The sequence below is a fragment of the Eublepharis macularius genome, chromosome 2 (assembly GCF_028583425.1).
Source record: "Eublepharis macularius isolate TG4126 chromosome 2, MPM_Emac_v1.0, whole genome shotgun sequence".
NCBI lineage: Eukaryota > Metazoa > Chordata > Lepidosauria > Squamata > Eublepharidae > Eublepharis > Eublepharis macularius.
The window spans coordinates 199,162,455-199,188,170 of NC_072791.1; the positions used below are offsets into that span (position 1 = coordinate 199,162,455).

General features: G+C 43.2%; 1 protein-coding gene across 2 annotated transcripts in view; it reads left to right on the forward strand.

Annotated features, from left to right (window-relative positions):
- Positions 1 to 223: 223 nt before the first annotated feature.
- Positions 224 to 25,716, forward strand: part of DYNC1I2 (dynein cytoplasmic 1 intermediate chain 2) — a 40,756-nt gene continuing 15,263 nt past the window's right edge. Inside the window, exons 1-6 of one of the 2 annotated variants that reach the window (XM_054970974.1) lie at positions 224 to 392; positions 3,236 to 3,353; positions 7,331 to 7,445; positions 10,699 to 10,789; positions 22,080 to 22,139; positions 23,589 to 23,704. In XM_054970974.1, coding sequence (XP_054826949.1) covers positions 3,246 to 3,353; positions 7,331 to 7,445; positions 10,699 to 10,789; positions 22,080 to 22,139; positions 23,589 to 23,704 — 490 coding nt within the window. In that variant the 5' untranslated portion in view covers positions 224 to 392; positions 3,236 to 3,245. The remainder of the gene's footprint in view (positions 393 to 3,235; positions 3,354 to 7,330; positions 7,446 to 10,698; positions 10,790 to 22,079; positions 22,140 to 23,588; positions 23,705 to 25,716) is intronic. The other variant, XM_054970975.1, reaches the window with a different exon arrangement.

Below are 25,716 nucleotides of genomic sequence, written 5' to 3' on the forward strand. Positions count from 1 at the left end.
TGTAGTAGTGGATCTAAGAACGTGGTCCCTTTTTTGTTTCTTTTGATCCCTGTTTTTTTCATAAAGTGGATATCTGTTGATAACATAAGAAAATTGACACACTGGGTGGGGAGATGGAAAAGGATTCTTATCGCGCGCATGCGCCTTGGTCTACCCTCCCCTCAATCGACAGAGAATGACAGGTCTCCTTTGCCGCCGGTCGTTTTAGCGCATGCGTGTCCTGTCAGGTGACGCCGAGCTGTCGCCTGTGGGCTTTGCTCGGTCTTCGGAAGCGCCTGCTTTGTGAAGGAGCCGGAGCCGGAACAAAGTATCTGGGCGGCAACGGCGGCCTGAGCGGAGGGACGCCCAGGGTCAACTTCGTTATTGTTACGGCCGTTGAGAGCCCCGGCAGGGTGAGCCTCGCGGTTTCCCCGGCTGCAGAAGATCCGCTGGTGGTGTCAGTTGGGGGACGCGTTTGGGGTAACGGTCAGCGCAATCTATGACCGTTGTGGGGGGGGGGGGGGTTGGGAGGGCCACGCCCGAAAACTGAGCCTGCCTCCCGCGTGGCGTCTTCCTGCAGTCAGTGTGGGGTTGGCCTTTGGGCGGCTCCCATGAGTAATCTCTCACCCTTCCCCGCCCCCGCCGCCCAGCATCCTAAACCTATGCATAGTTAGGCGCTCCTAAACCCAGCCAAATCAATGGAGCTTAGGCATGTCCACTTCTGAATTAAGAAGTTGCATGTAGCCACATTCGTCCAAAGCAAAACTCTTCAAAGAAGCAGATCCCACTCACCCCCCCCCAAGGAAAACCCACACAGTGCTTTATGTTAGGACCAATCTGGTGTCGTTTTTGATTGGTCCTAATAAAAGGCATTGCATGATTTTGGTTTCAGGTTTTCAGGATTCAGCCAGTGTTGGGCTGTAGTATATTCTGCCTATTCCCACCTCATGGAATGTTTTTGGATGGGGGTTGAGCAACTTGGGTTGCCACCCACATATATTGCTACTGTATTTTATGATTTTAATACTGTTTTAATTGTAATTTATTTATTCATGTTATAATCTGCTCTGAGCCTGTTTAAGGGGAGAGCGGATAAAAAAAATCTAGTAAATAATAAATAAGAGCAAGATTTGGGTCCGGTAGCGCTTTAAAAACCAACGAGATTCCCAGGGTATGAGCTTCCAAGAGTCAAAGCTCCCGTCAGATACATTGAGAAATGGAAATAGGGTTTTATCCAGCCAGAAGGTTTATTTTAGTTTAGAATGATTTGGTATTTGGCATGATTTAAGGAACTGATTTGTGGCTGTTCTGTAGAGGATAGACCTTTGTGTGCATTTAGCTCAGAGTGAGCAACCCAAGTTTGAACACATAGGAGCAGGATACAGGGATTAGCTTATTGTGGCTTTCTCCCCTATGGGAACTCTAGCTTACTTTTGTTGTTCTCTCCTTTATTTTATCCTCACAAAATCTTGTAAGGTAGGCTGTGTGTGGCTGGCTGAAGGTCACCTAATTAGCTTCCACAGGAGACCAAGGATTTAAACCCGGGTTTCCCAGATCTTAGTTTGATGTTCTAACCACTACACCACACTTTTTCAAGAGTGTAGTCCTTAGTATAATTATTCAGAGATAAGATTTTTTTAACGTCATATGAGTTACTCCCTACTGACAACGCTCTAGAGACATAGAACAAGAGTCACCAGCCTTGTTGAACCTGCGGGCACTTTTGGAACTCTGAAAACAAATAGGAGGCACCACCAAAATGTTTGCCATGGGAGCTGAGGCCAATCACCAATGGTTGGGAGGTTCCAGGACAAGTGCTGTCCTATAGTGGAGGTAGCTGTTATTGAATGGGTCCTCCATACAGACACAAAAATGATGTTTTCTGGCTCTTCTGAACCTTCTTGCTGCAGTGAGCTGGAGGAGAAACAGAATTGGCTCTTTGTTCTGGGGAAGAAACTAGTGGGAGCCAGGAAACCTTTCAACCATCACCACATTGGGAATCACTATTGTAGAGTGGTCAGGATTAAAGCCTTACTCTGAATCAGGGTTGATTAGGATTTGACCTGAAAAGGGTTTTGCAAGTAGCAAGGTTCAGCATGCTAACAGCGCAATCCTAAGAAGAGTTACCTAGACTGGAGTAACTCTTTTTAGGATTGTGCTGTAAGTTACTGGCTCCATCTAGTAATCGCAGACCCCCAACTGTAATTCTAGAGTTGAAGCTCAGAATTTGCAGAACAATACATTAATTTCAGGCATGCTTGAACTCACACCTCTCATTTTAGGTATTAATTGTATCTGATATAGTTTGAGGTGTATGGCTGTGTTAGTCTGCAGGAGAACAAGATCTGAGTCAAGTAGCACCTTAAATACCAAGACATTTCCAGGGTCAAACCTTCCTTTGTCACAGGAGCTTTGGCTCTCAAAAGTTTATACCCTGGAAATCTTGTTGGTCTTTAAGAGGCTACTGGACTTGAATCTTGCTCTGGTATCTGGGATATTAAACTTCTTACCTACTGCAAGTTCCTTGCAAGGTCGCATGTCTGATACAATACTGCATGCAGGTGTTCAAAGTATATGACTCTGCAGAAGTACAAGCTACTGGCTTGTATTCAGTATTTTCACTCCTAATTATAGAATGAATGAAGAAACTATTATGATTTAGCTTTGGATATCATGTTGATAAATTCACTGGTATGTAGATGAGAACTTCAACTTTTCCCCTTTTATTTCAAAATAATATTTTAATTTAGTTTTAACGCACATGAATACCAATGCATTTACAGTATGTCTTGATGTAACTCAGAAGGCATTTTTGATCTGATTAGAAATAATTCCTCTCTCTCAGAAATTATTTTGAGTTCCAACAATATTAGCTGCTTTCCTGCTTCAAAACTAAACAGTAATTTACAAGTGAACTTTTTCTTTCATATTTTATTGTTAATGTTTTTGTTGATCTAGAAGTATTTTCTATTAGACACACATTTCTCCTCTGTTTAAACGTTCTTATTTTAAGCAAGACGGTTCTAATCTTGGAATGCATTACTAATGCACATAGTAGTAATGCAGAAAGGAGGACTGATATTTTGTGTAAAACTGTTATGCTGGTGAGAAGGCTGTCTACATGATTCAAGGTACCTTTTCTTAGACTTTTTCATATTTTGGCACAGTACTTGTGCTAAGGAATCATATTGGAATAGATTCTCAAAGGCATTTTATTTCTTTATTTATTATTCTGCATATAATTTGTTTTTTGCAGGATTCTAGTCATGTCTGATAAAAGTGAATTGAAGGCAGAACTAGAGCGCAAGAAGCAACGCTTGGCTCAAATCAGAGAGGAGAAAAAGAGAAAAGAGGAAGAAAGAAAGAAAAAGGAAGTAAGAAATTTGAAATATTATATCCTTGTGGGGAGGGGCCTGGTATTGTGCTTCCGAAGAAGGTCCTGGCATTGCTGCAGAGTCTGCCGTGGGGTCTCCTGCCCTGCAGGTGGCCAAAGGCACAAGCCCTGTAACTCCTTGCTAGGCCTCCAGTATGGAGGAGAGGGGGTTCAAGTCACCTGGTTCCTCTGCCTCCTTTTGGGCTGCGTCCTGACCTCTCTGTTATCTTTGAGGCTCTCTGGCTGAGAGAAGATCAGTCTCCAACTGGATCCTTTTTAGCCTGGTGTTGTAGGTCCTTATTGAGACCAGCCAGCTCTCCTAGGATTCACACACCCCCAGCTGCCTCGCCTCGCCTCGCCTCCCCTCTCGGGGCTTGGAATTGGAGCCATTGCACATCCTCATGTGACCTGAAGGCCCCCTCCCTCTGTAATGCTGGGGCATGTGACCTGACAGTTGATAAGAGTGTGGCTCCACCAGCCAGCCGATCAGCACAGCTGATCCTACTGGCTGGGGCCATGTTCCTGCTGTCTCTGCAGCCAGTGGCCAGGGTAAAATCACTGGGTCAGGCACCTGGCTTCCTGATAATGTGCAGTGGCAGCCCACAAGTCCCTCAGGCAGTGGGGCATGGGGGAGGTTGGGGCCAGGGGGCCAGGGAGACTCAGGCCTCTGGATGACCCCATCAAACGATTTCATCTTATACTTTAACTCTTAAGAAATATATTGATAGCACAGTTTATAAGCATAGTGAAAGATCTTGAATTTAAAACCAAATAGACCTGCATATTCATTTTGTATGCATGTCATAGCATACTCTGTCTCTGTCATAAATTGGAAGAATTAAGTATTCAAGCCAAAGGCCATGCTTATATAACATGCTGTATTATGGGAGATGAAAATGCATTGTTTGTGAACATGTTTAAAAATATTCCACATTTTGTTGTTAGGAAAGTGGCTAAGCTTGTAAAACAGTACTGCTTACAGGCTGTTTTGTGCAGAAGGTGGAGTCAAAGCCATCTGTTTATCTTGGCTAAAGGTGGAAAAAAGAAAACATGAAAGTTAATTTATCTAAAAAAATTACCCAAGCTAGTTTGCTGCATGTATTACAACACAAGAAATATTTGTGGTCACTTTATATCAGCTTGGTCGGATGCTCTTAAAAAGTCAATAAGCTAAATGGATTAGATAATTTGACAATGTTCCTGTCCCAAAGGTGAAGGAAAAAGGAATTCACAGAGGTTAAAAGATAATGCTGATATTATCATGATTGTATTCATGATAATCATAAGCAAAGTAAGACTATTGCATAGTCAGGATTCAGTCTAATGAAAAGACCTATCCTGTTGATAAACATGTTCCTTACTGCGGAGTGAGAATCCAGTCCATAAAAGCAAGCAGATAATTTATTTTAGTACCCTTGAGTCCCATTCTTATGTAAGGATCCTTGGTTATCTTCCATCTAGGCTGTTTATGGGATGAGGCTTGCTTATGTTTCACCGTAGAATAACATTGTGTATCTTCAGGCCATTCTCTGAGTGGCTTTTATAAATTGGATTATTGGGTTCTTTTCTTTCATGCCATCAGTTTATGAGATAGGCAAGCTTCGGAAGTGTGTTTATGGATTAATAATTTATTTGTAATGATGTCCAATCTTTTTGGCACAAACACCATCATTTAAGTGCTCTTTAGATTTGATGAAGAGCAGGATGGAAAACCTGAACTCATTCCTTTCTCTTCCTACCTTCCCTTATTCCTCTCATTTTCACTACCTAGTTTGCTTCTAGATGTATGGATGCTCTGGGGATAAGATCAACTTAGTGGCTGGACAGATGAAAGAATGGAACAGGGTCTGGAGAACCAGCCTGTCGAACCACTAAATGAATCTTATCTCCCAAAGTCTTTGCTGTTCTTTCATCATTCAACAGTAGTAACACTGTCTTTGCTGGCTGGTAGGAACTCCTCCACTAGCTGTAGAAGTTACTGACCTCGTTGGGTGAAGGATGAGTTAGACTGGACTTTCTCTAATAGGAGACGGTAGTTTGGTGGAAGAGCTTCTGCTTTGCATGTAGGAGGTCCCTGGTTCAATCCCCAACATGTTCAGTTGAAAAGAATCAGGCAGCAGATAGTATCCTGAGACCCTGGAGAGCAGCTTTCAGTCTTGAGTAGACAATACTGACCTTGGTGGATCGATGGTCTGATTCTGTTTAGGGTAGCTTCATGTGTGTTCACGTGAAAGGCCTCTCTGGGGAGAAGACAGCTTCCTTAGGCATACTGCATATGGTTGTGTATATTTGCTAGGGCATATGTCTTATGGGACTTACGCACCAAAGATTCAGGATTACTGAAAAATTGAAATGCTGAAATTGCCTTTGATTCACCTTTCTAGTAGATGTGTTGTATAAATTAGGTAAAATTTGAACAAGAGAAACTATCCAACATTTTTTTAAAAGAATGTTTGTATATGTAAATAAGCTTTTTGTGATGGTGAAAAGCTGTAACTTTTAGTGAAAATATTACTTGACTGAAAGCTTAAGAATCATGGGGGAGGAAATCTTGTATGTGGTTAGATCCCCCCCCCCACCAATTCCTCTCCTGTGATTCTCTGTGGGCCTTCAACTTGACAACTATTTCACTATGTTTGAATAAAAACAATGAGCAGTTCTTTCATTATGTGTAACTAATTTCCCTACATAATTTTACATTCTGACTGCCTATAACTCATGCAGATTGAACTCTGGTTTGACTTGAAATAGGTGTGTCTCATCTGATTTGTTTTGGTGGGACTCAGCTTTCATCTGTGCTGTCTAGCTTCAGCGGGCTGTACATCTTACCATGTCATTTTATGCACCTGACAACAAAGGCTTTCGCTGACAGAATGCTATGCCAAAATAGATATAGGAAAATCTTTAGTAAGTGTGTTTCAGAGGAACTGCTTACAAACTGCTTGTTTGAAACAACTTATATGAGTACCACATACCCAAACTTCCTTGTGGTGAGGGCAGTGATTTTATGGAATCCATTATATGTAGACTTCCTTGAGTGAGCTGTGTGTAGTACTTCTCGTCTCACATTCAAGTCTATTAAAGTTATTTGCTATAAGACTTTAATATTTTGTCTGCCTGTGTTCATCTTTGTTTACCAATTGTAGTGTGCTGATGACCTGAAAATGCAGGAAGTAGGGAAGAATTGCATCCTCTAATACAGAAGCATTTTGTATAAGTGGCCCTGCCCAGTTACCTGGAAGTGATTCTTACTTGACATAGCCACTTGTCTGGTCTTCTGTTTACCAATTAGATTTTTTCGCCCCAACACTGCATTAGTGAACTTCTGATTTCTCTCTTGTTATAGGTTTATTAAGATAGTGGTTTTTAAGTTATTCGACTCACTAATTTATAGTATGGGGTGGGAAGGCAACCCACCTCTGCTTCGCACCTACTTTGAAAGCCTCTTGCTGGGGTTGCCATAAGCTGGTTGCGACTTGACAGTACATACATACATAATTTACAGTGTACCATCCAAAATGACTATGGAAATAACTAATTAGTCATTGTTGCATAAAACCACTAGACATACTGGAATGCTATCCTTGATTCTGGCTCAAGAGTTTGACAGCTGCTATAAGGGCTCACAGGGAAAGCAAGAAGGCTGGGAGGTGTAGGAAAAAAAGTCTGCTCCTTCCCTTTGTAGCTTTAAGGACATTTCTACAGCCTGGTGCTACTAAGTTCCTGTCTTTACTTTCAATCCTCTCACCCTGTAACGAGGTCAAGAACTGGCCAGGACATGCCATTTTTCTACTGTCTCCACCTCCTCCCCAATTTCTCTTGCTGGATTGTTGCAAGGATGCTTGAGTCATGCAGTGCCACAAAAACAGCCCCTTTCTCAGTGCAATATAGATGATGTTCTTATTTGTGTTTCTACTTTTTTGCTTGGAAGTAAGGTGTGAAACTGCCACGTAAATGTTGTCATTTAAAAACTTCTAGACGGATCAGAAGAAAGAAGCTCTTCCTGTACAAGAAGAGTCTGACCTTGAAAAGAAAAGAAGGGAAGCAGAAGCCTTGCTTCAAAGCATGGGTTTAACCCCTGATGCTCCGATGGGTAAGAATTATGATGAAAACATACTGTGTAAATGTCTCCCCCCACCCCCCCACATGCACAAGTGTAGCATGAAAGTTGGGTTATTAATTCATGCATGCATTTGTTGTTTGTTCATCATTGCTACAACTTTTCAGAATTTACTGCTATGTCAGACCTTAAATATGCAATAGATTTTATATCCAGATTATACTGTTGAGCTATAATTTTTTTATTATTTGACTTCTCTGGTCATAATTTTAAGATTTTTCTACAGAAAATTTCAGGCACTTCAGTATCTCAGATGTTAAAGCAGATAAGAGTAGGAGTCTTTAATGTAAAATCACAAGACAGTCTCATGGTTCGCAGATAACTGTTGCCATTCTTTTTCTTTACTAAACGTCTTCTAGTCTAGTTATTGAATACCTTAAAAGGGTATTCGAGCAGACTTCGCACTTTCAGTTGAAATTTAGACATTAATGTTCTGTATACTGTAATGCATAAAGGATAATATTTCCAAAACACCTAAAGTAACTTTTGCATTAACGTACAGTTAAGCTCCTGAAAATTTAGATGGTTTCTTGCAAAGACCTGTAGTTGGTCTTATTTTTTAAAAGGCGACTCTGCCACTAGGGGGCATCACAGCATTGTGAGTGACTACCTAAACTCTTGTTTCAGGTGCGTAGCTGTGTTGGTCTGTAGTAGAAGAGCAAGATTTGGTTATGCATTATTCTTTTTATGACTTTTTAGGCTTGGCCAACTTTTTAACTACCAAAACTGAAAGGATGCCTTGAAGTAGACAACATAAAAAAACAACTTACTTTTCTGCTTTAAAAAATAAGGATAGGGGTATTTCCAAATACCAGATGTGAGGGTAGCATATCTATAAGACTGGTGAAGAGTAAACAGCATGAACGGAATTCATTAGTTACATTAATTGTTCTTGTTCATAAGAGAGTTTTTTGTGCTTTAGTGTTGTCTTCAAGGGCTCAACCGTTGACTGTATGAGTCCTTCATTTTGAATAATTTTATTTAGAGCAAATGGATAGTTGATTACAAATCCAGCATCGGGCAGAAATGAGCCCTGAGTGTGTTTAAAGAATTGGCTTTCCCTTTTTCTACTGGTTTGGAGAGAATCTGAAAAGGTTAAAAAATTGGTCCCAAGCCAAAGACCCATAATAGGTGTGCAGGTGGCACCATGGCTAAATTCAAAAGGAGGAACTTCAGTCTCTGGTCTCATATGGAGATCACTGTATATGGTCCTCTGGATCATGATTATATTTTGGACCAAAGAATTTAAATTTTTTTGTAAAAAAATTTGTAAAAAATTGTGATTTTTTAAATATCAGAATCTGATCCGGTGCTCCACTTACCTACAGTGTGCATTCTTGTTCAGTTCACTGTTGGGGCAGTTCCTTCCATACACTTCATTTTTTATGAGGCTTGTCCTGTCCTGGCATTGAAATCAGTAGGAGACACTATGCACCTCAGAGTTCAAAAGTCCTGTGGATATTAGCATTTTGTGATAGCTGTGCCTATGACAAAATAGCTAATGCTATGTTTATGCAGTTGATGTTAGAATTTGATCACCTGCACATATTATAATTTGAACAAAAATGTACATTGACAAGTCATTCATAATGTTTAAATTAACAAATACTAATTAGTTCTTCAAAACAATAAAGATTAACTTTATTAATGAAATGATAATTTAGCTAAAATTGCTGAATTCTGCTTTGTTTCACTAACATTCCAATCTTGAATGTTTTTATGAAGGTCTTGTGCACATATGAAATGATAGAATCCTGTAGTTTTTAAAAAAAACAGCAGTTGGAAGAGTTACAATCCTGTTTATTCCCTGATGTGCTAGATTTTCATTTGCAGGGAGGTTTTTGGCAACAATGATAATTCCTCCACCTCCACTGCTTTAGCAGAAGAAGCTTCAGCAGAAGAGGTTTTCTGCAATTTATGCAATCCATCTTTTGGGAGAAATAGATTTTTCCAATCCCTCTGCAAACTCTTGAAGATTAAGCCATTGCAGAATTACATAACCAATAGATGGCAGTAGTAACCAGTTGAAATTATAACAAAGAACTTCATTCAGATAAATCAAATACATTGTCTTAAAATTCCAAATAATGAGTTGAGTCGATATCCAACATTGCTTGTCAGTACTTATTTTTCCATTTTATAACATGGCACAACAGCACATCAAAACCAATTTTCAACTATTGCCAGTGCTTTGAGCAATAGGATTAGATGTTTGCTTAAATATACTTTCATGTAGTTTATTACTGTCTTAGAATCCTGAAAATATTGGCGCATGCTTAGGCAGGTAATTGTCTGCCATTCATATTTGTTCTGATTGCAGTAAGACCTTGGGAGGAATTTCTTTGTTTGAAAATGTATATCATAATTAGAAATGATAGCTGAGATTAAAAAATAGTTTTAATTCTTTTATATAGTTCAAACAACACATCTGTAGCTGAGTTCAATTACATTTTCCTTTGCTTCCTTTGCACAGTATTTAACAATGAATTTTCCCTTTTGTCTTAAAAAATCCACAACGAAGAATTATTTATTGTAGTTGTACCACATTTGTCATACTAGCAAAACTTTAAAATGGCATAAACAGTACGCGTTTTAAATTGGATGTTTTGCAGATCTTAATTTTGTGACTGTGGACAGACAGTATTATTTTAGGCTGCATGCCACCACTTTTATTTTTCGTCCATGTGATATGCACGACACAAAATGTTGAAAACAGCTTTACCTTAAGAAGAGGCTTTTAGAAATCTAGAATAAAATCAGTCAAATCCTGGCTTGGTTGAACAGAATAATCTTCCATGAATAGTTACAAATTTATCACACTACGGGAGGGGGATTATTTCATGTATTACCCCCTCCCCCATCACTGGAATTATAAAATACAACAAAGCCAAACTCAGTATATTTTGACTTGTTTTAATTTCAGATAAGCCACCTTGCTAGCTTAGTATGAAGAAGTTTTAACAGGATCTTCTTTATTTCCAGCATTTTGTGTAAATTATATTTTTATATAACCCCAAATGCATTAAATGCCAAGAATTGCATGAGTCTCCAGCATGAAATGTTAACATTGTCTTTTCCCCTTTTTTTCTATTATTCATTTTCATTCATTTATTTTTTTGTTTGCCATCATTTTTAATGCTTCCATGTTAAATTAATTTGGAAACATCCTAAGCTGTGCAACCTCTACGACTAGTAACAGCGGATACCTGTCTGTTTCACTATTTAGTCCCTCCTCCTATGTCTCCATCTTCCAAATCTGTGAGCACGCCAAGTGAGGCTGGAAGCCAAGATTCTGGGGACGGTGCTGTTGGTTCTAGGTATGCTGTCTTAAAGATTTCAATGCTAAATATTGTATACGTCAGTAAGTGCAGTATAATATTAAGATGGACAGTATTACATGATTGAATAAGTATCTTCTATAAAAATGTATGGGCATGATGCTTCCCAGTGTGTCATAGGATCCGTGGAAATACTCCTTCCTGCCTTTCCTTCACACTCACTGGTCATTATCCAGTACAGGATTCATTAACCTCTCTATTAACCTGCCCGACTCACACTTTCTAGCTCAAAGGTCCAGCCAGGAATTTACAAAAGTTGAAAACAGGTTTCTTTGCTGAAGCCTTGGCAGGTAGAGGTGTGTGTGAGACAGAGAGAGAGAGATGAGGTAACTGGAAATGTGCCAGTTTTCCATTTCACTAACAGTAGGTGTGCACATACAAAGGAGGAAGGAGGTACCATGCCCTATATTTTTACTGTAAAGTAGCTTGATTATTCACATAGTTCACCTACTGATGTTTGTCTGATAATAAATCCTGGAGTGCAGCTCATTTGAGCACTGTTTTAATTTGGATTCCTGTGTTCCGTACTTAAATATTGAGACTTTGAGAGAAAAAGGAAGTCAGTAAAACGTACAGTGGAATATAGCTTGAATCTTTTATATATTTGTATTATCTTTTATATATTTGTGTTATGTCTCAAAATCTCTGTGATTAAGTTTTACAACATATAAAACTATGATGATCCTACTTCTCTGGTGGGCAGGGGATCAGAAGCTTAGGTAGGGGATTAGTATAGCCACTGGTGGCTGACACAATGGCTTTATCACTGTGTTGTATCCTACATTGCCCCCTGTGTCAGCCAGTTAGCTGATGCTTGAGGCTACTTCATTGTATAGCCCTAGCCTATCCAAAAAGGGTCCTTGTTGGTTCTTTGACTTTTCTTTTTGGCTGCTGTGCATTACTGAGCCTTGCTTGTTTAATGGACATACCATCAAACCTTTCAGTTGTTTTCCAGTCTGTCAAAGCACAAGCAATGCCTATCATGTTCTCAATCTGGCCTTTGTATTCTATATAGTTGATGGTGGTTCTTGGCTTTCACTGCCACAACCCCTGCATTTGCTTTGGAGTAGGATGAGTTTGGGGGGGGGCAAGGTGGGAATGAGATCTCTGTAAAACCTTGTGCAGAACCCACGTAAGGACTTGTCAGGGGTGGGTTGGCACCTGCAGGCCTAGTAAAGAAATAGGTTGTTGGCTTCCAGTTATACTATGTAAGAAGGCTCTTGTTCTTTTTACTAACAATAAACCCAGACATGCTGTCATATGAGTAAACACATGGGAAAAATGTACTCCATAATTTCAGTTCCAATTGTGACAGCTCTGTCTACCTTCCAGAAGTTGTGTTTCCATAGTATGTCCATGATTTAAAAATTGTATGTAGCTCCTTGGTGTGTAGAAATATGTACATACATGTTGATGGATGTCCTAGTCTGCTGTAGAGCCTTGGGGTCTATACTGTATGACAGCAGGGGTGGTGTGTGTGTGTGTGTGTGTGTGTGTGTGTGTGTGTGTGTGTGTGTGTGAGAGAGAGAGAGAGAGAGACAAATTATTGTCTGTTGGAAATGGGGAAATGGTTCTGTGAAAAACATTAGTACTTAACGTAAAATAAGAGTTTGTTTAGTGGTTTGAGTGTCAAATTAGGATCCAGGATACCCAGGTTTGAATCCCCTCTCTGCCAGAGAGGGAAGTTCATTGGGTGATCTTAGGCTTAGGATAAAATGGAGGAATGGAGAATGATGCAAGCCGCTTCTGGTCCCCAGTGGGAAGAAAGATACAATATACATAAAATAAATTAGAATTTTGTGAACAGCACTGAGGGAGAAGGGTTTTGATCCTACTCACTGCTGTTTTTTTCTGATCTAAATTATCCCTCCCCAAGTTGTTCTTTACCCTGTGGTGAGTAACATTCAGGGTAAGGATAAATGAGTCTTTTTTTTTTAAAGGAGAGAAACAATGGGGTGTCTCAAGGTTCTCTATCAGTGCTATTTTTCATACATAAAAATCTGGAATTAAGGGTGACTAGAAAGGTAGCTAAGCACATGACACCAAATTTATGCTCCAGTGGAGGAATCCAGAACTGACTCCATAGAACTCCAGGAGGAACTCTCCAAACTCATGAACAGGCCAAAAAAGGGTGAATTAAATTCAGTAAAGGTCAAATGATGTACATTGGGGCAAAAAACAACTTCACTTGTTCGCTGGCAACGGTCTGAATTGATTGTGATAACCTGGAGAGGTCTTGGGACTGCGATGAATCTCACCAATTTTATAGAAAATGCATTATTAGGATCTTGCAAGTTTTGCCTTAAAATTGACAACTGCTGATTCAGTTGGAGGCCACAGTATGAGGAATAAGAGGTATTTAATCTTTTCCTCTGCACTGTTTTCGTGAAAACTCTCCCTTCACTGAAATGATATTTGCCCCATGAGGGGAAAAATAAACAGGAACCATAGGGGTACCAGTAGGTTTCCCCTGCAGAACAAATAGCAGCTCTTTGGAGAGTGAGTGAGATCAGGACAATGGTTTGATGCAAAATCCCCTCTCCCCACACTACAATTATGATCCATCTCTGGCTCTGCTGCAGTTGTGGATTACCTTAAACCAAAATACTAGAGATCCTGATCGCACAACTTCCATGTTACCTGTAAGTGAGCCCAGTGTTAGGAATCATTAGGCAAGTGACTGAAAAACAACAAGTGTCATATAATGCTTTTGTGGAAATCCTGTATTATGGCTACATTTTGAATGCACTGTACAGTTTCGGTCCCTGCATATCAAGAAGGATGTCATAGCACCCATGAAGGAGAAAATGTACAGAGCAACAAATGAAGTTGAAGCACCTTCCCAGTGAGGAAATTCTCAAGTATTTGTTTTTTATGGATTTTTTTTAGTTTCTAGAAAAGATGATTAAGAAATTTAGTCATGCTAGTGGTTTATAGAACTATGCGTGGTTGAAACAGGATACATTAGAGGGTTTTTTTCTCGTCTCATAATACTAGAACTCTAGGGTTAACCAATTAAATTAACTGGCCGCAGGTTCAGAGTGGACAAAAGGGAGGATGGTTTCACACAATGCACGATTAACATATGGGATTCACATGGCCATTAGATTAGATGGCTTTAAGAGTGCTTTAGACAAATTTATGGAGGATCAGTCTAGCAGTATGTATTAGCTATGATAATTGCATGGAGCTTCCATTTGTTCAGCCAGTAAAGCAAGGGGGCCATAGCATCTATTTTGCTTACAGAAAGTCCAAAGCATCTTCATTTAAAAGATCAGACTTCTGCCAGAGACACTGGAGAGTCACAGTCCATCAGAGTGAACACTACTGACCTTGATAGATCAATGGTCTGATTCAGTGTAGAAATTTAAGTATACTTTGAATATCACATACTTTGGGAACGTGTGTTAAGTGAGGTGCTGTTGCTTTCATGTCCTCTTTGGGGACTTCTTCAAAGCACTTGACCACTTTTAGAAGCAGAATAGTAAAGTAGATAGCTCTAAGCCAGAAGGGTTCTTCTTATGATCTTGCTAAGTCTGCATAAAGTAGAGCAAGACTGAAGAATTTTGAGCTCAGAGGCTATCTCACACTCTTTCCCTTTTTCCTTTGGTCCTTGTACAACCCCTGTGGTTCTTATTCCAGTGACTTTTCAGGTTAGAAGAGTGCAGAAGGTCAAAAGAGAGGTCCTCCATCAGTAACATTTGATCGTCGTCGTCCTTCTGTGCAGCCCCACATTGGGACTGCGCAGGCGCAGGCCAGCCGCGGAGAAGATTCTTTTAGCTTCTAGAAATGTGACGGGGACGTTCGGGCCCACCGCGCATGCGCGCCGGTGTTCCCGCCAATTTCGAAGTACAAGTACCCGAACGTCCCCGGCATTCCCTCAGTTCCTTTTTCGCCGCCGTTCGAAAAGGTTCTTCAGCTGTCGCTTGTGTCTTCCAACTTTCTTCTAGCTGTGAGTTGCCGTTTCCTTCTGACTGGGAAACGCCTCCACTATGTCCCATTCCGCTTTATTTAAAAAATGCCAACAGTGTGGCACTAAAATGACCCACTCTGATGGTCATGACCTCTGCCTCATCTGTTTGGGCGAGGGGCACGTCGTGGAGCGCTGTAAGTTTTGCATGGCCTTCACTCCGAAAGCGCGGAACGACCGCAAGGCCAGGCTCCGGGCCTTTCTTTGGGACGCCAACCTTCTACCGCCCAAAGCCTCTGTGTCGTCCGGGAGCAAGCCCAGCTCTGTCGCCCCCTCGCCGGCTCCTCATCACTCGTCGGAACCGCTCGTCTCGGCTCCGACGGAGGCGTCCGCTCCGGACGGGTCGATCGCCTCCGGTTCCGTGAGTGCTCCGTCCAGTCGAAAGGCGAAGAAACGTGCTTCTTCGAAGCCTTCTTCGAAACCTGTGGCCACCGAGGCTTCTTCGGAGCCCCCGCCGAAAAAGGCAAAGGCCAAGTCAAAGGCCAAGCGCCGTGCTCTGTCGCCGGCCCCGGCCTCGTTGGCTGGTTCCTCTCCTGGACCGGCCCCTCCTCCTGAGGACGTCCGGAGTCTCCTCCATACCCCGTCGCCTCCTCACACACCTCCTCCGGTGATTCCCGACGACTGCGAGTCGATCCGTGGATTTTCGGACGCGTTCCAGGAGTTTGAGCGCTCTCTGCCGTGTGCTCCGGTTCCGGCGGAGGTCTCCATTCCCTCGCAGCCAGTCTTCTCGGTTCCAGCGCCGTTTCACCGGTCCGTTCCGTTGCCTGCTGCTCTGCCTCCTTGGCAGCCTGTCCCGGGCCTAGGGAACGTGGCCTCCTGGCAGGATTTTGTGGCTTGGATTCAGCAGTCCGCTTCCTTTCTGCCTGGTCCTTCGGTGCCCCTGGCCACGGTTCCGGCGCCCTCCACTCTGCCTCCAGCTCCGCCTGCCACTCAGCCGCGTCGCCATCTTTCGGCACCCCAGCCTTCTACCTCGGTTCCGGCTGACCGCCCGTCGGTTCCGACGCAGACCCCTGCAGCTTTCTCCGACTCCGAGGATGATGAGGGCTTGGCGTCTCCTTCTGAGTACTCGTCGGACGCGGCCTCTGACCCTTCCCCTGATGATGCTGTGGGGGAGCTCCGCTCATCGTCCCCTAATGACGATTACAGGGTGTTTGCAGAGCAGATGGTCCGAATGGCCGCAGCACTGGAGCTCGACGTCGCCTCCACGACCTCCAAACCCAAGAGTAAGCTGTTGGAGCCGTTGTATTCGGGCTCTCCTGCCTCGGTGGCGTTTCCTCCTGTCGAAGATCTCGTCGACAATGCCCTGGCACTCTGGCAGACCCCTGCTTCTGTACCGCCTACGGCCAAGAAGGTTGAGAAATATTATCGCCTCAAACAGGAAGATTGCCCTTACCTCTTTGCCCATCCGAAGCCCTCTTCCATCGTGGCCGAGGAGGGTCAGGCTCGGTTCCGACGGGGCTCCTCTTCGGCTCCATCGGATCGGGAGGGGAGAAAGCTGGATGGAATTGGTCGGAAAGTGTATTCTTCAGCTTCCCTGGGGTTCCGGATCGCCCATTTCCAAGTAATAATGGGCTCTTACAATCTTTTCTTGTGGAAGCGTCTGTCGTCCTACCTCTCTGACCTCCCCGACGATCGCCGTCACTTGGTCAAGGCTCTCCAGGCTGAGGCTTTCCGTTTGTCGAAGCAACAGATGACGGCTGGCAAGGACGCTGCCGACTCCGCGGCGCGTGCGATGGCATCCTCAGTGCTCTTGCGTCGGCACGCCTGGCTTCGATCTACTGCCCTGCCCCCCGAGAAGAAGGCCAAGGTCGAGGATTTTCCGTTTGAAGGTCCTCAACTCTTCTCAGAGAAAACGGATGAGTCCCTTTCTCTTATGAAGAAGAACCAGCAGACGGCCAAGTCGCTCGGGGTTGCGCCTTCGGTTCCGCAGACGGGTCCGAGATATCGGTACGGCAGGTTCCGGTCCTATCAGTCCCCCTACCAGCAGTTCCACCAGCGCCAAGGACGGTTCCCCTCCGGTCAATCCTATGGCCACCGTTCCTACTCTGGCCAGCAGCGCCACTCTTCGAGACGCTCCGGCCGGTCCAAGGGACGACAGCAGCCTCCTTCGCCCAAGCCCTCGACTTCAGCGCAGAAGCCCACGGTCTTCTGACTAGACCAGGACGCTTCCCAGTTGGTCTCCAAGGACGCTGTTAATGTCCTGTTCTTGGACAGGCTACGGCCTTTCTTGCCCCGTTGGCAACTCATTACTACGGATACCTGGGTCCTCTCTGTTGTGGCCCGTGGTTATAAGTTGTCGTTTACCACTGCACCCCCTCTTTCGCACCCACCCCGTTGTGCTTCTTGTTGTAATGTTGTGTTACAAAATAATGTTTTGGAGTTGGTTGCCAAAGGTGCTGTCCGGGTGGTCAATGTCTCTACTTCCCCTTGGGGGTTTTACTCAAGATACTTTCTTGTGGATAAGAAAGATGGGGGGTCTCGTCCCATTTTGGACCTTCGGGCCCTTAATACCTACTTGAAGGTGGAGAAGTTTAGGATGCTTACCCTGTCCCGGGTGTTGGAACTCTTAGAGTCAGGCGTCTGGATGGCCATTTTGGATCTCAAAGACGCCTACTTCCACATTTCCATCTTTGAGGACCACAGGAAATATCTCCGTTTTACCTGTGGAGGCGCTGTCTATGAGTACACGGCCTTGCCCTTTGGCTTGGCCTCGGCGCCCAGGGTGTTCACTAAATGTATGGCCACCGTGGTGGCACATCTACGGTCTAGTGGCTGTTTTGTTTATCCCTATTTGGATGATTGGCTCCTGGTGGGTCCCTCCTCTGACTCCCTCCGGGCCTCTATCGCCCTCACCTTGTCCGTCCTAGACGGTCTGGGGCTAGTGGTCAATTTGGGGAAATCGGTCCTGTCCCCTGGTACGAGCATTAGATTCATTTGGGTCCACTTTGACTCTCTGCTGGGCCGGGCTTATCTACCCCCGGACCGCTTGAGCAGGCTGTCCTCCCTGGCCCGCCACTTCGTGCATAACCGGTTCCAAACTGCCCTCCTGATTCAAACGTTGTTAGGCCTTATGGCCTCCTCCACAGGGGTGGTGTGTTTTGCACGCCTGCGCATGAGGCCTCTACAAAATTGGTTTGTTCGGGTTTTCAACCCCCTCACTATGAGTCAACACCGTGGGTTTTCCGTCCCGAGGGTGATACAGCGGACATTGGTGTGGTGGACTGACCCAGAGAATTTGTCCAAGGGTTGTCTTTTTGGTCCCTTCCTGCCGGAGGTCACCGTCTTCACGGACGCTTCCAATCTAGGCTGGGGAGGGCGTTGTGGACACCTGTCTGCTCAAGGTGTTTGGTCCTCCCTTGAAATGGGCATGCACATTAACCTGTTAGAGCTTAGAGCGATCCGTTACTCCCTTGCTTCTTTTGCAGATGTCATTCGGAACAGGAGGGTTCAGGTCCTGTCGGACAATACCACAGCCTGCTATTACCTCAACAAGCAGGGAGGAACGGTCTCGCTCAAGCTCTGCAAGGAGGCGACTACACTCTGGACTTGGGCCATTGCCAACAACGTCCTGCCCAGGGCCATTCATATTGCGGGGGAGAACAACACGGCAGCAGACACGCTGAGCAGGGTGTTTTTGCCCCAGCACGAGTGGTCCCTCAACACGGTTTATCTCCACAAGGTTTTCCGCACATGGGGCACGCCTTTGGTCGACCTCTTTGCCACAGCCCACAACAGACAAGCCCCGCTGTTTTGCTCCCGGGCCGGGATTGGCCATCGTTCACTGGGGGATGCCTTCCAGATACCCTGGTCTCCAGGGCTCTTTTACGCCTTCCCGCCCTTCCCGCTCCTTCACAAGGTCCTCTCCAGGGTCAGGGCCTTCCGAACCCATTGTATCCTGATTGCCCCTCGGTGGCCTCGCCAGGATTGGTTCCCCCTTTTACTTTCCCTGTCACAGGGGCGGTGTCTCCCGCTGCCACACGCCCCAGACCTGCTACTCAGGGACGGAGTGTGGCATCACGATGTGGCAGTGCTAAATCTGACTGCCTGGCTCCTCTGCGCCCCAGACTAGGCCTCTCTACTAGGGTGCTTAATGTGATTCTGAATGCCCGAAAACCGTCTACCAGGTTGTCCTACCAGAGGAAGTGGTCACGTTTCTCTAGGTGGTTAGCCCCCAAAGGGGTTTCCCCTTTCACTTGCCCGCTGCCTGTCATTCTGGAGTACCTCCTGGACCTGTGCTCCCAGGGCCTGGCATTCTCCAGTGTTAAGGTGCACATGGCTGCTATCTCTGCCTTCCATGAGCAGATTGATGGGAGGACTGTGTTTGCACATTGGCTGTCCAAACAGTTCCTGAAGGGCCTACTAAAGTCCTTTCCTCCTAGGGCCCATCCTATTCCTCAGTGGAGCCTGACCCTGGTGCTCTCCCGTCTGATGCTCTCCCCTTTTGAGCCCCTGTCTACCTGTCCCTTGCCTCTGCTCACACAGAAGGTGGCCTTTTTGGTTGCAGTCACTTCCTCCAGGCGGGTTGGGGAGTTGTCTGCTCTGAGGTGTGACCCCCCCTTCCTGCAATTTTTCCCCGGTACGGTCATGCTCCACACTAGTATGCAGTTCCTGCCCAAGGTGGTTTCAAAATTTCACCTGCGTCAAAAGGTGGTCCTTCCTTCCTTTTTTCCTACACCCTCTTCCCCAGAGGAACGTACTCTACACACATTGGATGTGAAACGTGCTTTATTGTTTTATTTACATCGCACCAAGTGTTTCAGGAAGTCTCCTGCCTTGTTTTTATGTTACTCTGGCCCTCGCGAGGGCTCGCCAGCTTCTGCCCAGTCCATTTCTCGCTGGATTGTGTCTGCAATTAAACTTTGTTATCAGCAAGCTGGAGTTGGGTGCCCGTTGTCGGTTACTGCTCATTCTACTCGAGCACAAGCTGCCTCTGCTGCCTTCCTGCGAGGAGTGCCACTCCAAGACGTCTGCCAAGCTGCAACGTGGTCTACCGCTGACACTTTCATTAAACATTATTCCATAGACGTGAATGCACGCCGTGAATCCGCTGTTGGCACGGCTGTTCTGCACTCTCTGTTCTCATAGACACTCACACCCGCCCCCATTGGTGAGATGCTAGCTATTCTCCCAATGTGGGGCTGCACAGAAGGACGACGACGATAAACAGGGTTTCTCACCTGTAACTGTTGATCGTCGAGTCTCTTCTGTGCAGACACACATTCCCTCCCACCTGCCCCGCTGTGAGTGCTTGGTTTCTCCATTGTTTCTCAGGCGGCTCAGGTGAACTGAGGGAATGCCGGGGACGTTCGGGTACTTGTACTTCGAAATTGGCGGGAACACCGGCGCGCATGCGCGGTGGGCCCGAACGTCCCCGTCACATTTCTAGAAGCTAAAAGAATCTTCTCCGCGGCTGGCCTGCGCCTGCGCAGTCCCAATGTGTGTCTGCACAGAAGAGACTCGACGATCAACAGTTACAGGTGAGAAACCCTGTTTTTCCCTAAAGCTGCTCTGCTCTGCACCAAACCAAGCTAGAAGGATCGACTTCTTGTGCAGGCCTGTATGCTCAAGAGAACACGGAAGCAATCCAAATTAATTCTACTCTTGAGTTTTACTCAGATCTATTCAGTGACGCTTCCTCCTGGAAGAGTGTTCTTAGGATGACAGTGCATGTGTGTGTTTATCTGTTAACCACTGGTGAATTTATGCTTGGAATGGTTAATATTTTTAACCTTGTCTGTGGTAACAGAGACAGCTTAAAGCAACATGTAACTGGGCTGACTTTATTGCTCAACAAGTATGCCCCAAATGATTTTCTAATTACATAGAAGCAATTTGATTGCTTGTTGTCAGCACACAGTCTCTTTGTTTAGGGTGTGTGCATTCTCTCAAATCGGATCCTGCATGTTTCTGTGCATGTAACACAATATCTGTGTGTAGGATTGTATTTTCCTTCTCATATGGTACTATGTTGATAGAGTGTAGTAAAAGTAATTTGGTCATTAGGATTTCTAGCACACTTGTTTAAAATTACTTTGATTTATCTTCCTAGCATTGCCTTTAGGCTGCAACCCTAAATATTATTAAAAAGGTCTAACTGGGAATACTGTACAGGATGGAAGGGTAGGGTAAAAATGTTTTGAATGCATAATGCTTTAAATTTAATCTATGGTGTATTGATATTCACTACCTGAGACTTTCTGTTAATACAAGGTTTCCATTCTAAGCATACTTATTAGGAAGTAAATCTCCAGCTCCCTGGGACTCACTTCTGAGCAAGCAGAATTGATCTTTTTTAGCAGGCTGTTTTCAGTGACACTGACTGACTTGAGTTGGCTTTAAATTAAATGACATTTATAAGCCCAAGGCAGTGCTTAACCCATAATTATAGCAATGTCACATCTTGGAAACACTAGCAGTAGTATATCCCAGTGGACAATCATTTTTTCCTGTACCCAAAGGTTTATGTGTTGAATCATTTCCTCTACCAATATGACAATTTCCTGAACATATTTAATGCTTGGGGCAAGACTGCAGTGTGTTAACACACACAATTTCAGATGCTGATACAAAATCCATATAGCTTTAAATAAAGTTGTTAACTTGTATATACATTGTTAATCTCTTTTGTGATTGTTTTGTGAGGCTTCTTATGCGTGCTGTCCTACAACTCAGATTTCCCTTTCTAAACAACAAGATGCATTTTTTGATCTCTGGGGCTATCACTTGATTAAAGGAATCGAATGCATTAATTATATATTTGACTCAATCATTTAATTAATTTAGAACTGTAAACATTTGAGCATGAATAACACTACTTATAGTAGAGAAAAGCCTGTGTTCGTTCTTTTTTATCAAGTCCTATCTTAGAAGAGGTATTCCTCCTTACGTGTGAAAGAATGGGGAATCCTTTTCCAAGATGGCATCTGCCGTATGTGAGTTCTGTCAGTTCTTGTACTGGAAATGAGAAATAATTTAAAAGCTTTCTACCCAATTAAAAAGGTGCCACCTTTTTAATTGACTGAAAGGTCTGTAATCAGTTAATCTAACTGATTGATCAACTGAATGTTGCAGCCCTACTAACTGCTCTGAATTGTATGTTTTAACCATTCTATTTATTGCATGCATGTATTATTGTAGCACAGAATGTTCAGTTTCCACTAATTGGCATTGTTTTGTTTCTGCCATGATATGACCATAAATTTACAACAGCGTTAACATTTTATAGAATGTACTTGCTTTACTAATCTCTGACGTTTTTTGCTAATGCTGCATGGTTGTTCCTTCAACCTGTGTTATCAGGACGCTGCACTGGGATACTGATCCATCAGTTCTTCAGCTCCATTCTGATTCCGATTTGGGGTATAGCAGAGATTTATTATCTTCCATCTTTGTGTAGCAATAAATGTTTTTCTAATAATGCACGTCTTAAAAGATAATATTAACATTTTAAAATGACTTTTTCGATGATCCATTAAGGCTGTAGTCATATTGTCAGAATATGGTGTTCAGTTTATTTACTTCAACAATGAATCCCCAAAGATCCCCAAAGAAAAAAAATATCTGCGTAAATTTGGTAGGGAGAGCTGTTCAGCAGGTTATTATGCAGAAATTTTATAGAGGCAAACTTTTGGGTTGCCATATTGGAAATTTATATTCAGGGTCTCAAAGATGCATTCTTAAACGCTCATTCTTTTATTTTTTGGTAATTTTTTTACATTCTTTAACTTTCCATTTTAATAATATTTTATGTATGTACCCATTAATGAAAAAGATGAAAAATTCATTGCTCTAGGATTACTCAGCCTAAAGCCAGTTAGATTTGATTATAAGTTTTTGTTTAATCACACAATTTCTATAAAGAGCAAATTCTGTCCCTTAGATTTACACCTCCTCACTCAATTACACTGCGATTTGAAGTTGTGATAAACTGTTGGAAGCTGCAGTGTAGCATTGTAGTCAACAGCATCAGCTATGAGATATAAATGAATTCAATTCTCAGTTTAGCCCTGAATGGTTTGCCTATACATCTGTAATGTGGCATAATACTGGCCTACTCAGATAATGTCACTGAAATGCTTTGAGCAGTAAAAGTCCTAAATAAGCATTCTTACTCCATGGAACAGGGAAGGGTTCAGCAAATGATGAACTTTGTGCAACCAGAATATGTGTGTATAGATATTTCTTGGGAAAACATTACTTTGAGTGAATCTAGATCAAATAATTTCACTGGAATCTCAAAATGTATTGATTGCACTTTCTACTGTGTGGTGCAAAGAATTGATTTTTCCTGAGTCATTCATAAGCGCAGTAGATTTATTCCAACATAGAATAGTCATGGTCACAGAACTTAGATTGAAAGTTGAATTGCAAGCTGCACCATTTTGCAGTTTTATTTATGATGGCAAACTATTGGCTTTCAGCAAACTTTTCTTATGAGGGTCAGTGTTTCTGCCACCTGAAGGAGTAGCACAGCAAACCAAAACTTAGCACAGATTGTTTAAAAATCTTTCCTATATAGCTCCTACTGTTTTTAAAAACAGAATTATGAATGATTGTTGTGGATTTTCCGGGCTGTATAGCCGTGATCTGAAGACCACGGCTATACAGCCCGGAAAATCCACAACAACCATCATTCTCCAGCCGTGAAAGCCTTCGACAATATATAGAATTATGAATATTTTCCTGATGTTTTAGTTTAATACTTATATATACAGTAATTGTCTGTGCAAAGTCTGGACTTTTGTGTAAGTAAAAAAATTGTGATTGCAAATATATCATTTCTAATTTTTTTTTGCTCCCTTTCTTTAGACGTGGACCCATTAAACTTGCAATGTCCAAAATTACGCAAGTTGACTTTCCCCCTCGAGAAATGGTCACATATACAAAAGAGACCCAAACACCAGTTATGACTCAACCAAAGGAAGGTGAATATTGGTTTGACTTCTGCTGTTCTTCCATTTGTTTAAAAAAAGTACAAAATCAAAATGAGATGTTATCCCTCAAGAAATAAATTTGAGACCTTGCATTGGATCCAGTGCAGGGGAGGTCCAGGAACAGGCTTTGGGCGGGCATTTGGGGCTGCTGTGAGAGGGGGGAGCTATGAAAGTCCAGTTCCCTAGACCTTGTGCTCATGGAAATGCTGGGCTGCATCCATCCCCTCTGCTGCAAAAAACATAAACAGAAAAATATATGCAGGATAAGAAATTACTATTGCTACGGTCTCTTTAGATTTCATTTGGATTCTTAATTATTCCTTAAATGGTTTGATCTGTCTATCTGTTTTCATACTGTTCTCTCTCTTGTCAAGGAAGGGCTTTCTAATAAGATTTTGTAGGGTTTCTTTCCAATAATTTAAATGGCATAACCAAAAACAAAAGTGGTGCAAAGATGGCACGTGCACTTGTCTTTGAGAACGGGCACAGTGATCACTGCTTTCTCTGAAGGGTTTTTCCCCCCCTTGGCGGAGGGGAGAGGTTGCAGCAGTTCTGGCAGCCTAAGGGGCTTGCCTTTTTGACAGTTATAGGGACTGCGCAAATATCATGAAGCTGTATAGACATGCATCTATAACTTTATCTACATGTACCTATAAATTCTTTGGCTCCTGGCTTGTGTTTCTATGACCATGAAAGGTTAAGAAGAAAGATCTCTTATTTCCTTTGATCATGTAAGGCATATATTGTTCAACTGGGCCGATTCCAGATGACTAACCTTAAGTCGCTTCATGCCGCCCTCTTCCGGATCGCGACGGGGAAAATGCGAAATATCGCGTTTCCTCGCGCGAGTTTTGCGCGACGACGTGCAAAACTCGCGCGAGGAAACGCGATATTTCGCATTTTCCCCGTCGCGATCCGGAAGAGGGCGGCATGAAGCGACTTAAGGTTAGTCATCTGGAATCGGCCCTGGTTTGGGTTGGGGGTGGGGGGCTGCAGCCATGATCAGCAGACCTTTAAAGTGATTTATTTGTCTTAGCCAGTTTGTCTACATAAAATGTTGCTTAGTTGAGATCACTTCTGCCCCTCATTTTATGTGATTATTAGAAATGGGAGATTGTAGTTGGTGGAAAAGTTGCAACTTTTGTTTCAGTTGTTCTTACAAGTTTTGATCTGTATTCTGTAGATTCTGTTTGACAATAGGAATGCAAATTTGACCAGCTAAACTTGTTTCCAACTTGATCGCAAAAAGGACCGAGAATGCTGCTTTATTTAGAGTATTCTACTTTTGACATACTGTATTTCATGCTTGAAAACTTGCTGTATTTCATGCTCCTCAGGGACCATCCCCTAACTTTACATATCCTTAATTGGTTTTGAATATCTGTAGAAGCATAAGGATGCAGGCTTGAAGCAAAAGAGCATATAGTGCTTCTTACCAGTGCAATGCATGGTGGCACTAGCTACAAAAACACACATCTGTTTCTTTCTGGAATCAAAACATTCTTAGAAAAGTCCCAAAGGATAGTTTCAGTAGTGTCTATCTCATGTTCAGGGTTCCTAAGTCTGTGACTGTTGGATGTCAGAAATGAACAACTGGAGGGAAATCACTCCATAATTGCTCTGTTCCATAGACAGTCTCAAGCATCCATTTCTGGACACGGTTGGAGACAGATATTGGGTAGATAGGCTATTGGTCTAGCCCAGTATGACCATACTTATGTTCTTAACCACAATCACTCCATCAGATTCTTTGTAGAGAGCTCCCACAGCAATATAACATTTTTGGACAGAATGTTGTGTGCTAACAGAACCTTGCATATATTCCTGTCAGTCCTGAATTCTGAAGTAATACGCAGTTATCTCAGAATGCAAATCAGCAGTCCTAAGGAAATGAGTGACTACAATGAGATGGTGGTACTTTTTCTTTCTTAATCACTTGTGGCCAGGCTGTTCTGCAGAGTTGTCTTTGGACTGAGCATGTGATATCCACTGCATCTGTAATA